The 13,624-nt window shown below is 36.5% G+C and overlaps 1 protein-coding gene across 2 annotated transcripts in view; it reads right to left on the reverse strand.

Moving 5' to 3' along the window:
• Positions 1-647: 647 nt before the first annotated feature.
• NAA15 (N(alpha)-acetyltransferase 15, NatA auxiliary subunit) overlaps positions 648-13,624 on the reverse strand; it is a 40,436-nt gene continuing 27,459 nt past the window's right edge. Inside the window, exons 14-21 of one of the 2 annotated variants that reach the window (XM_010583619.1) lie at positions 11,376-11,589; positions 10,011-10,204; positions 9,672-9,707; positions 7,736-7,844; positions 7,052-7,150; positions 6,166-6,309; positions 4,988-5,085; positions 648-2,099 (exon numbers count right to left, since the gene is read on the reverse strand). In XM_010583619.1, the coding sequence (XP_010581921.1) occupies positions 1,899-2,099; positions 4,988-5,085; positions 6,166-6,309; positions 7,052-7,150; positions 7,736-7,844; positions 9,672-9,707; positions 10,011-10,204; positions 11,376-11,589 (1,095 nt within the window). In that variant the 3' untranslated portion in view covers positions 648-1,898. The remainder of the gene's footprint in view (positions 2,100-4,987; positions 5,086-6,165; positions 6,310-7,051; positions 7,151-7,735; positions 7,845-9,671; positions 9,708-10,010; positions 10,205-11,375; positions 11,590-13,624) is intronic. The other variant, XM_010583620.1, reaches the window with a different exon arrangement.

A 13,624-nucleotide genomic window follows, 5' to 3' on the forward strand; every position in this document is an offset into this window, starting at 1 on the left:
GCCCAGCAGAATAAATATACAAATATAGCAATACAACTTACATTTCCAACATGAACTACACTGCAAACATACACAAGGATAGCCTAACCATGAAAAGAAAGTGGTGCTGAATATACAAGAAACAAAAACCTGTTCTGACAGTTAGAAAACTACAAACCCTAATAAGTCTTCCTGGATTTCTTAACTGTATGTGTCAATCACTGAATTCCATAAAGTGGAAAAGGAAGGCTGTGTATCCACACAACAGATACTCTGTAACTGAACTCCTGCAGCAAAGAAGGCACTCACTTTATAAGCTGTAGTTTATTTTCTGCTCTGTTTTATATGATGAGCCTATAAAAAAAATTGAGCACTTATCTATATTATTAACACAGTAGACTTGTAGACGGAAGCTTGACTTGGAAAATAAAATTCAACATAACACTGGTGGAACTTAAAAGCCAAGTAGTAAAGCATTCTGTGTTATAGGACTTCCCAGACATTCAGTATTTACATATAATGCATTTGCGCTTTATACTCAACAACCACCCATCAGCAGTGACATTATTAGCGTAACTGGACAGCACAGTAAGCCAACCCTGAGCTGCACTCTAGTGAACCCATTCATTTTCAAAGTACAACAGAGATTGGTTTAAATATTCACACAATTGTTTTTCAAAACGTTTTATTGCATTATATTTGGTACCTTATGTTTGACAAAGGAAATTACATCTGTAACTGCAGGAATAAGAAGCTGGTCTGTTATTGAAAAAAAATCTTGGGCCCCTTAAAAGTTACAAAGTCTTGGGCTTGCCTGAAACAACTGAGCAAGAAATATATTCTTAGAAATGTAGGGCTTCAAGTATTACAAACCTGTGACACTGTGGAAAAGTTCCAGAGGTATCTAAACTGCAGCACTTTTTTTTTTTTTTTCTGCATAACGTGAACAAGGCCTGCTGAGGTTTTAAACTATTAGTCTCTTGATCAGTCAAAATGGTAGTCAGGAGTTCTCCTCTTTGCAACTTCAAGCCATAGTATGTTCTCATTTTGTTTTCACTCTATGTGAAAAATGCATGCTATCTTTCTAATTAGTTGGTGCCACATCACAGTGCATAATTTTATTTGGTTCTTGCATTACAGTTTTAAAAAGTTTGGCCAACCTACACCGATAGGTTCATCTCAAGAACAGCAATGTTGATTCTCCCCACCCCAACCCCCTAGTTTAATTCAAAGAGAGAAATAGTTTTAACTGGTTCCTTCAGTTAAAAACTGTGGTGCAAGAACACCAAACTGATCGTGTACAGTGAATTTCAGAGACACAACAAGCTTATTGAACACACTATGTTTCTTAATTCTGCTTGATATCCGTATGTCCCAGCATCCACAACATAACACGTATGTTGCAAGTTTCTCTGTATATTCTGATTCACATTGCATACTTCCTATGGACAGAATCATCCCCGTATCAAAATCAGTCGGATGCTAAAGCCCCATCAACTCTTTGTGCTCAGTGAAAGAATCCAGTGCTAAAACAGCATTTTTGCTGTCTGAGATAACAGTAATCTCACAAGACAAATTTAAAGTAATATTTCTGCCACACACCTGCTCTGAGGGCTATACACCTCCAGATTTCATATAAATTAGTTTAAAAACATGGGTAGGTAGGTAAGGAGAAGGGGTTTTTTTCTTCAATTTTAGCAGCTTTTAATTTTTAAGAAACCGAACAACCTATATCCAGTAATATGTTAGATATTTTATATATATACTTTGTCAGCAGGATAAAAAAAAGTAAAACTATTTGAAGGCAACATTTTTTTTTCCTTCTGTTCTCTGTGTAAGTTAGAACAATTCAGCAGGTGCGTGACAAAAATATTATACACCAGATATGGTCCAATGTCATTTTTTTCCAATAAAGTTGTTCATATTTCATTGGCCAGTTCTTCAGGTTCTGCAGAACTATCTCCATTAACTGTGATCTTCATATCCTCTTCATAGCCAGGGGGCATGAAAGCCAAAGCATAAGGGAAAAGCTTATGACAATTTGCTCTGTAAGTTTCAGATGCTTCTTTACAGTCTCCAAGGCTACCGTCACATAAAGCTTCTAATACCTCCATACAAGTCTAATTAAAGAGAAAAATAAAGAAGTGTTATGGTTTCTTAGACATTCATCTGAATGCTCACAAACCAGAAATACAATACTACAAAGAAAACAAAGTCCCAGTATTGTTTTCAGGTTTCTACCAATACCAAATGACATTTTTTTTCACTAGACACAGCACAAAATACCAGTGTAGTCTGATTCAAAATAATGCAGTTTAAAAAGGGATTTAAAAACCAGCTAGAAATCTTGACTGAAAATTACAATACTCATTTGTCCCGTTCCTTACTTTCCTAAAAAAAAAAAAATAATAAAATTGATCCTTACGAGTTGGCAACCAAGAACCAGGCTTACTTGCAACTAAATGTGTTTTTTGCGTTTGTGATGCCTGCAACCTGCCGTCCCCATCTTGAGATACACCGAACATTTCAGCAATACATAACATGCATTTGAATTTCAGTGTCCGCAAATAAAAACAATGAATCCAGAATATATACTAAATTTCCTAATAATGACTTTTGTGAATGCGCTTTCAGATAGAATTGGAAGAATTGTGGAATATAATTAACATGTAAAAATAGCATCAGCTGAATAACCACAATTAGATGTGAAAACATTTCTAGTAGGGGAAAAAAACCCCATTTTTACATTTAAGGATACATGACTTACTGAAGTGTGTCTGTAACTAGTGAATCAAACCAAATTACTCAGATATTATCACATCCTTCAGATATATCTGCAGTTTCATACCCATTTTTGTTCATGATTTAGAAGAGAGAAAGGAGATTTCCTTTTTTTTTTTTTCCTCCAACTTGCATTCCAAACACAAGAAACCAACCTACTGAGCTTCACTAAAGCCCGGCAGCATTTAATGTCAGTCCATGTCGTGTATGCTAGCATTAGCATAGTGAGCTAGTCTTTTTCCACTCCTCTGACATTTACTATAGCTTTTATTTGTTCTGTGTATTGAGATTAACTGCTGTGTCCTCCTACTATGGGGTTATGAAGTTCTCTTCAACAACCCCTCTTCCTCACATTTGCTCTTTGCGACACTGGCATCCACAGAAGGTCAAATATATCTAGATTTATGCCTGCAAATGTGCCCCGAGACAGCTGGTCTTTACTAAAATGAAAAGTAATAAACTGGATCTCTTTGCACATGAGAATGCCTTTCAATGAATGCCTAGACTCCTTCAGATTCTCATTCTGTTAGGGCACTTCCTATTTCCCATCTAAAAGTTCAGTAGAACTTCAACTCTTATTTTATGTTGGCACCAAGAATGCTTAAATTGAACTTTTTCAGTTTTATCACAATGCTGTGTATATCACCAATATACACCACTGAGTCAGTAAGTGCTTCTCCTAGCCCTACCAAGTTAACACCTCTAAAACAATCAAGCATTTTTGGTTACATTTTAATCTTTACCCAGTTCAATCCCCAGAATCCTACTCTCAGGCAAAAACCACAGCTATGAGGCAAAAAGAATGATGTTGAAGGCAATTTAATTTTTGTTTTCTAAACCTATTGATAATCTATCTTAAGCTCTTTGAGACTGCTCAAACAGTAACATACAAAAAAAAAATCCCAAACAAGAAAACAGTTTTCATAAACTGCTAAATATGTACTTAGGATATAAAAGACATGAGTTTGTGTCCCATAACCAGATCACAACTAGAAAAAGGATCTGAATCTTTAACATCCTAAGCAAGTTCATAAATCATGGCAAATTGTCTTTTCCTATCTCTTTTCCCCCTTTGTTTTGTCCAAAAATTTAATTGTCAATTTAAAATCCTTCACAATTAAAATTCTGTTGAACCCAGTATATATCCAAAGGGATGTGTTTTGGAGAATGCTGATTTTTGCCCACAAAAGAATAATTTTTCTAGAAAGTTCACCAATTTTACTTGCACTAGATCTAAAAAACTCTTGAGTCCCCAGACATAAAGAGCACAATAAAGAAATGAAGTGCCAGGGGAACTGAGAGAGACGAAATGTCCTGAAGTTTGCACAGCCTGCCAAGGAATCTCTCGAATACTTAATTAAGTGTGCTGGACACACTCACAGTGATGCCAAAGAAGATGATTTGACTGGGATACAGAAATAGTTTAGAAAAGACTACAAAAAAAGAAAGGACATTTTATTAATTCTCTGCTTTGTCAGGTAAGGTTCTGCCAGCGTGTGGTCATAGGAAGAAAAAACCATGTTTATTAATTCTTTATAACAAACATAAGAAAAGATACTAAAAAAAAAATTATCTTCTCTCAAATACTTTGAATTGCAAGTCAGAACTGAGAGCCTTCCCTGATGAAGGTGTAGGAGCAGGGAAAGGGGCATGGAGGCAGTGGCACAGGGACATTATTCCATGACCACCAGAATAGAGCAGAGTTTCAAAATTTTACAAGCTTTTTACTTAACTACATACTAAGGCCAAAACATGCATATGCACCTTTTATTAAAACTAAGGTAATTCACATGGCTTGCAGGGGGATGAATATTGGAAAGCCTTCACAGAGTTTGAGCCACTCTTAAGTCAATCTTTTTCCTATGAATGTTGCCTGTGTAACAGCTAAAGCTCGGACAGGCTACAGTCTTTTCTTATTGGGGAGCTTTAGCATCTTTTGCCATGTGAATTCTCTTGTGTTTAATAAGCTTTCCCACTACCTGTGGCAATCACATGGTTTCTGCCGCTAGCTAGCTATTTTCATATTACGACAAAACTAAATTAAAAGTGCAAAAAGGACATTAAACATTTTGGTTCAGATGAACCTGATACCCCTTTCTCTCACATGACAAACCAAGCTCCTTACCGCAAGCCACAGCAGTCATTTCAGCTTCCTCTTACCTCCTAATTTGCATAAAGCTTCCATAGATAAACTGGAAGTTGTTTACAATTTATAAATATCTGTTACCTGAAGATTTCTGTTAATGAGGGATTCATCCAGGGTCATTGCCAGCTCCACTGCCCTTTTCTGACTGGAAGGATCTAAATAGTACATCATTTTGGCAGCTACAGGAAGAAAAATAAGCTTTCATCACCCAGTGGATGACCAAAAATGTCTATATACAAACATAAAAGAGACAAGACGACTAAGAGAGGGTACTGAACTCTATAGTAGTAGTTCAAAATGGAACCACTTGGAGCATTAAAACTTGACACCTGAGCAAGTAGAAGGGTAGCTTTAAGTCAACTATTCAATGGTAGACAAAGCATTAAAACAAATAGGCATTGTCTATACTGCAGGGTAGCAGCATTTTGCAGTGTACTGTGGAATCCCAGGTAGTGAAGATAACAAATCAGACCTGCTGCAACACACCAGTTCCCTCCAGCACCACTGCTCCTATGTCTTTCGCACAGAAACTGAGGCACAGAAGAGATGTGCACACAGAGCTCTTATAATACGGTGTCAGGACTCGGCCAGGACACAGTTCCGAGTCCCACGGCACGGATGTAGTTGAAGCAGCTTGATGCCAGAAAAGATGCAAGAGTAACTCACTGCTTTTTGTGGTCAGGTCTGAGCCCAGACTGAGCCACAACAATAATGCTGCTCCCCTGCGTGGTTTACATCCTGTTCCTCATGTGGTACCCGCTGCAATACGTGGTCACTATTGACACCGACAGGCTTTTGTAAGAGGCAACCAGCACCATCTAAGATCCTCTTGTTAGGTCCACCAATAGCTCTGGGCATTACCTGGCTTGCTGAGCACTCGGCACATTTCTCTCAGCAGTCAGTCTCGTCAAATACATGTATCAAAAAAACCTTTGCAACTCGGAAATACGACTTCACATACCATAGCTCATACGAGCTATTTCACAGATGCATGAAATAGTTACAGTCTTACGATACATTCAGCATGCATCAGAAATGAAAACAGGGCACAGAGGTCCAGAAATCTGTATTTTAGCAACACAGAAAAAAATTAAAGAAAACCACAGACAACCTGGTGGTTATGTTGTCACAAAAACACAAACCGAGAGAAGATGGAAAGAGTGATTTTTTTACATCACTGGTGCCGATACTGAGATGGCACTGCTAGATAAGCACAGAAATTACAGAAGCAGGGCAGAAAAAGAATAAAGGCAAAATACCTGATAACCTATGTGGTAGTGAGTCATAGTTCTTTTTAAGGAAAGCTTCATTGAAGTTCTTTGGATTAGTTGCTCCAAAAAGCCGATTCATTTCTTGGTTTAACACTGTTCTAACTGCATCGGGCAGATCCTTACTTTCAGATACTGTTGAATTTGAAAAAAGAAGTTAATTGAGGTAAGCACAGGTAATCCCAGTAAAATCTACTTTATGCATTTATTTTAATATTTGTCATGTTTACATTATTAACATAATTGAAAATCTCAAAGGAAGATGCATGAAATTCAAAAAGGTAAGTAACTGGATCTGGTTGAAAAAACCTTAACTGTGACAAGTTTTCTGATGCTTAAAACAAGCCAAAGCCTTTTTACTCCAATACACTCTCCCCCTTACTGATTAAAATCTATTAGGCTCAAAGACTGAAGTCATAGAAGTCTGTTCTTAAATGTATCTACTCTGTAGCCATCAACAGGAAGGATTACCTTTAGGGCAAGGGAAGGGAGAGAATCCTTCCAACCTTCTAACAAAAAGGACAGAGTTCTACGACCTCTCCTAGCATGCTGACACAGGCTGCCTGCAGAAAAGCCAGATGCCTCACTCTGTAGTTCCCATTTCTTCACTCACTCACTCTTTCAGGGGTTCACCATACTACTCACAGTCTTAAAAAGACCTACTAATAGTTATTGGAATAATTACTAAATCCAGCTGCAGTCATAATAAACATACTTAATTTTAGCATGAATCAGTTGTTTAAAAAGCTAATCCGTGTATTAAATGTTTTGAATTAATTGTGGTAACAGTGTATAAACAAAAAAAAAAAATCAATGACTATGTGGGTTAGGCATCAACTGGAATGTACAGATGAAGTCATATCAAACTGATACATACCACTGCTGAAGAGATGAATCATACACTCATGAAGCCAAGGATGACTGGAATCAATAGCAAAGGCTCTCTTCACAGACTGAAGCATCAGAAGGAACTTCTCTGGAAAAGAAAGTGTTGACAAATGTTCAAAAACCTGTTATTGGAACTCACTGCATTATGTTGCAGGAGTATTAAGTGTTTGAAATTAGAATGATCAGAAGAAACTAAAGCTGAGTGTACTGCAACAGCCATTTTTTCTAACATGCGTTTATTTAAGCAGTGAATTAAGCCTTTTAAACTAATAAGTAAATATGAACATAATAAGTTCTTAAAGCATAATACTTAACCAGTACAAGAATTCAAAAGTCAAGTGTTTCAAAAAACCAGTTCTCATTAGCAACTGTAAACCAATTCTTTACAGTGTGTACTTCTGTACTACAAATAACTAGGGCAAATGCAAGCTGGGAGAATTAACTACAGTCTCATTGCTTACAGATTTAAACACAGCAAAGAAAGTGGATAATCACCAAATGTTCAAACTTTGGTTTTTCACAGACTGCTCATGGCTCGGGTGTTGGTCCAATGAAAAGTTGTGTGTGTCAAAAGGGACTGACTCTTCCCACCTCATCAATAATTTTTGCTTAAATTCTAATATACATCTTTATGTACTGCAAATTGCTTTCTTTCATTAGTTGTCTCACCTACCTTTTCGAAAATAAATCTCGAAGGCAAAGAGATGCGTCTCTATTTTGTTCTTCACTAAATTCTTCAGGGGTGTTAAAAATTTAATGGCTTCTTCCAAAGGTGCTTCAACCTACAGGTTCAAGGAAGTGACACACAACTAAGACACAAAGTTTAAACTTAGTAACTCTACAACAGAATTAGCTATTTCTGAATCACATCAGTGAGTTACTCTCATAAGGCAATGCATAAGGAGATGCTTAGAACCTCTTCTGTTACACATTTTGCATCTTTCACTCAATATTAGGGTCTAAACACAGACTGACAAGTCTAAAAAATTGCTTTGTGACAGTTACAAATCACATTTTCCTATAGAGATACAAGTCTTTGCCTTCTGTCGTACATCAGTAGTCAACACAGCTGCAGCTCAACCTGCATTGTAATGGGCAGTATGGCTCCCCATGCCAATCTGCACACACGGCCCTGAGATGTTGGTAAACAACGACTTTATGCCCATGACAGAGTCGGTTCATGGGAGCTTCAGACAGGTTCATGAAAGCTGCCAGGCCATGGCGACATTCCCAGCCAAGATACTAACAGCAAGCCTGAACTAACTAGATACTGATCATCATCTCGTGGTCTTAACTAGCATAATCCAGTAAATGGACAGCTTTAACACAAATTAATTCTGTGCAAGGATTCTTTGCAGACGGATCTCTTGCATCTAGAGGTTAAGAGAATTCAAACAGGAACTGTCTGTTGTCCTTGATATTTACATTTTTATGAACATAAGCTACGCTCTAAGAATCAGATACAAAATTTAAATGTTGTCTACCAATAACAATTTAGTAATGTTGAAGCAATACGCTTCATTGCAAAAAACTGAGTTGAGGACAATGATGGACACCTTATGAAGTTCCTGCTAACCATATACTACAGCGGTTTTTATTAAAAAACTGCATAATTTATATGTGCTGTTATGAGTTTGCATTCATCAGTCACAATCGTGCACTTAAACTATTTGGAACCTATAATAAAACAGATTACAAAGCCATGCCTTTAAGGCCAAAGCAACATATCCAAAGTAGTCTAGGGGCAACTGTTTCAGGAAAGCTGATTGCAAGTGACCAGCTAGGTCAGAAATGGTCTTCGGGCACTAGGAACTAACTGAATTTGGAAGTGTCTATATCATGATTCTGATATTAAATTTGGAATATAAATAGGGAAGATTTGCCAAAGGAATGCATTATACAGCTGCAACTATTCCCTATAACCTTGGGGACTGCCTAGATTTTCCTGGGATATCCCATGACATCCCTCTACTCCACAACTCAATTTCAATACATGCCATTGTGACCTTTTCAACTTTAGCACTGCAATTACAAGTGCTGATTCTTGCAATCAGTGAGCTAAACAATGGGAATACAGACAATATTCTTAAATGACTAGTCAAGTTTTTTTAAGTCACTTGCTTCCTGGCTACAGAGTGAAGTTCACTGTCTCAGCTTTCAAATATCATGCCCTCCAGAACCAATAATACTAATTTTATGTGTAAATATGTGAAAATACCAAATACCGTATCTAGCAGTACTTGGATACTATACTACTATTACTATAAATTAATATTCCCAGTCTCTCTATGTTTTTTTTTTCATTATCTTTTCCCACATTTTTCAAGTGTTTTCCTGCTCCTTACAGGTACAACTTTTAGCACAAGAATAGTCTTCTGGGTCACCTGCCCTTTATATATCTCTACAGTTCCTAATCCAGATCTCAAAATCCATCTCAGTCTAGTCTACCACTATTTCCAAACAGCTTCTTTATCCTCCCCCTCCCCCCTTCAAAACAAAGGCAAACAAATGCTGTTAAAGCATTCAGTGTTTCAATGTCTCCTGTTTCACAGCTTGTCTATGCTTAATAAATAAAAAATATTATGGGACAAAGAGTGAATGATAATCACCTTACATACAGAATAGAAAGACTTCCATCCGATCAACTAGAAACAGGGTATAATCAACAAGTTAGTGCAATACACACATGAAGATAATTCCACCTGTAGCAAATGTCTATTAGTTCAATCGCTGCCTTTGAAAGCTAGGCGCAAAAGCTGTGATTTCACCACATTACTGACAGTATATCCAAAAAGCTATTCCTAGAAAAGAATTATTTTTAAAGTGCCGCCTGTGAAAAGAAGCCATACAAAAATAAACACATTATCTGAATGGCTTTCAAATTATATGTGTGCTCACTGTAACTTTTCTAGAAATTTCTATGACTTTATTATTACATTAGTAAGCACCTTTGCCAATTTCTCAGGGATAAGTTCTTCTTTAGGTCCTCCGATTTCTTCATCATCATCATCTTTCTTCTTTTTCTGATTCCTTTGTTGCTTCTCTTTCTCAGCATTCTTCTTCTCCTCCTCCAGCTGTGCTTTCTTCTGCGCTCTTCTCTGTTTATTTCGTAGCTTCTTTAGCTCCTTGTCAGACATATTCGCTACACACGCAAAGGGCAAAACCAGACAATGTTGATGCCCAATATTAACAGTCTCAATCAGTTGTCAGACACCATCATCTTCTTTAAACCGTATCTACTAACTATAATACTACTGTTACCTTTGTAAAAGCTTAGTTAGTATTGATAGATTATTGTACAGTCTACACTGCTGCTTCATAATTCACAAATTCCATTGTGAAATCAGGGCAATGGGAATTAGAACAATAGTATAACATGCTGAAGGCGGGACAAAGTAATTACTACATGACTCCACAAATCCAGTGGCAGGAGTAAAAGTGCACACCAATACACATTGATTTATTCCTTCAGCATTACACAACACAAGTTATGTTTAACTTAGTAATTAAATGCTCTAACAAAAATAAGGTGAAATAGTTGCACTTTGGCATAGTCAGTTCCAGCTTTGCTTTTAATGCCCTACAGACATCTTACATTTGATTCATATTCAGATCCTCTCTTCCCTCTAATTAAAGCATGGAGAATTAATTTAAAATACATCAGAAAGTGCCTAAAAAATTCTATGACACTTCTACTTGTCTGAATTTGAACCTGAAGCCACATAAATGAACTGAAATGAGAAATATTAGAACTTGACAAATTCCTCTTGAAGGATTAAATAGCCTTTATTCATACCACTTGAGGTGCCCCAAGCCATAATCACTTAAGTTACTCTCCAATCGGAGATGGAGGGGGGGAATTGATTCAAAAATTATTTTTACATCAGAAGCAAGAGATGATAAAATATAAGTTGCTACCTAGTCAAATTTCTGCATACTGATAAAATGCTTAGAAAAAGCTATCACCAAGCACACCTGCTTCAATCTGTTATTTCATGGACCAACAACCATGAGAATTCCATGTTTTCTCAGCCATTTCATAACACAAATATGTTTTTACTTAAGAATTACCACCATCACAATAAAAACCATCATTTTTTCACAATAACCAAAATAAAAACACGTATTAGTTTAACTGTCAATAGAACATCTACTTTTACATGCAGGCCAAGTTACAATTTGCCTACTTTTTGTTGTGACAAAACTCTTATTTTTGGCTACTACAGTTGACAACTCTTAAGAATGCTGGATCTTTGTAAAATATCCACTAATTAGCAAAACTGCATATTTAATAAATCCTAAGGGTTGAATACCTGTATCAGCCTCGTGTTCTTTATTCTCATCTGTTAAGGGATTATCATGAAGTTTCAAATAGATCTCTATGGCAATTCGTGCTGCTTTGAAGTAGAATGGATGCTGTCGAAGTACATCTTCTAGTTTTAACAAGTCCACGTAAGACCTAAGGGTAATCTTCCTCATACAGTAAGTGTGAAAGTCAAACTGGTCATCCGTGATTTCTACAAAATGCTAACACAACATAACATAACGTTATTTAGCAAGTATTAGCAATCAGATACTAACCTTGACTTTTTAATACACTCTCTCCAAAGGAATAATTTAGTAAAAACCTGCTGTTTGACAAATACACCCTAACTTTTAGATTTTAGAAACGTGAGTTAACAAAACCCTCCAAAAATAAAGTTGTGGTGAAAAGAACAGAAGCTATCTTCGGTCAGAACCAAGATACACCCATTTCACAATCTCTTAATAGTAACTACCCTCTGACAATTTGCAGTTTAAGGGACAAAGGTTCTGCATTCATTGTATTGAAACAGCACTTGAATTTTTCTTCTATGAACGCCTCTAATTTTTTCAGTCAAAAGTATAATTTTGACTTCCATTAAATACTGTGGCAATCAATTCCACACTTAAATCACATGTGGTGTGAGAAAGTACTTCCTTTTGTTCAAGATCTGCTTTCCTCACTGTCACCTGACATCCCCTTGTTTTTGTCTGAGAAGCAGTGAAGAGTCACTCCCCTCTTCAACTTCTCCATGTACTTATGATCTCATACAACTTCATGCTAAACTCAGTTGCTGCTTGTCAAAGCTGAGGATAAAATACTAAGCGTGGCAAGCTAACTGCAATCTCTTCATGTCGAAGTTACTCCATGGCACGTATTTTACTAGCACATTTTTAAGGAGGTGTGATATTCAGATGTATACAACAGATTTATATAACGGAAGAAAATTATTACTTCTCTAGTCACTTAATTCCCAACACTGTCCTTTTGACTGCTGCTGCACACCAACATAGAAGTTTTTGCAGCACTGCCTATAATGCATCCAGGATTTCTTTCCTGAGCAGCAATAATTCACATAAGACCTTTTACTACTTATGCACAGGCCAAGAATTCTTCTTGTCCCTCCTTCACCACCTACACTGTTGAACATTACGTTTCGTGCCCCAGTTTATCATTTAAATTGAGACAGGGCAAGTGGTGTCCTTGCACTATTCACTCCCCTTCTGCGATCATTTATTGATATATCAAACAATGGAGACCCTAGACAGATGCCTTGGTAATCTCCATGATAAACTCCTTTTCTTTAAAAGCTGATTATTTGCTCCTACTCTGTTTTCCCAGTCATGAACCAGCTATTGAATCCATGAGATCAACTTCCCTTCTTTTTCTGAGACAGTTTAGATCCTTCATGGTGTAAAGGATGACATCAAAAGTGTTTCTGAAATCCAGAACAGGTTTTATCAACTAGACTGCCTTAAGCACAACTGGCACCTCTAAAAGATTTAAGAGGCACTGCTTTTTCCAACAAATGCTTTGTTGATGGTTTCTGAATACAACATATTTGTCTATCTTAATTCTGATCTTTACTACACCTTCAATCACTTAATCCAATAAAAAAATTAAACATAGCAACTTAATTCCTTAGAAATGTTTTTTAGGATGGCCTAAGTCAGCTCTTCCATTTGCTGACCTCTTCTGGTACCCAAGAAAATTAAAAAAACTAGTAGTTTCTTACACAAATTCTTTTAAAATGATTTCACACAAATTTATTTAAAGGATTTGTGTGAACAGAATATGGTCCTGGCGAATCCCTTTGATTTGTTCTAATCTGAGAATATTCCACAGACTAGTCCCCTCTGCAGAAAAGCATCAGTGTTGAAATATCCTTGAGACTCTCTATTTGCAAAGAAGCATATCTTCCTACTAAAGTTCTCCTCTTTGAGCACTGCATTTACACACTCAGCTGTCCAGTCTTTTTTCTAGATCCTAATGCACTCAAAAAATAGAAAACCTACGCCCATACTTATTTTTTTTAGAAGTTGTGCATTCAAATTTTTTTGTTTGCCTTACTATGGATCTGCATTTTATGTGCAAGTAACCCCCCTTTTTGGATACAATTTCTAGTTTAAGAAGTCTTTATATTTCTAATAGTTTCTTTTAAACTGTAGCTTAATATTTTTTTTTAAAGGAGAAGATATTTAATATTTTTGATAGTTTTTTACATTTATTCTCTCCCTCTAAAATATAGTGGCTTAACAA

This window comes from Haliaeetus leucocephalus, unplaced genomic scaffold (assembly GCF_000737465.1).
Source record: "Haliaeetus leucocephalus isolate CR32 unplaced genomic scaffold, Haliaeetus_leucocephalus-4.0 Scaffold924, whole genome shotgun sequence".
In the NCBI taxonomy this organism is placed as follows: Eukaryota; Metazoa; Chordata; class Aves; order Accipitriformes; family Accipitridae; genus Haliaeetus; species Haliaeetus leucocephalus.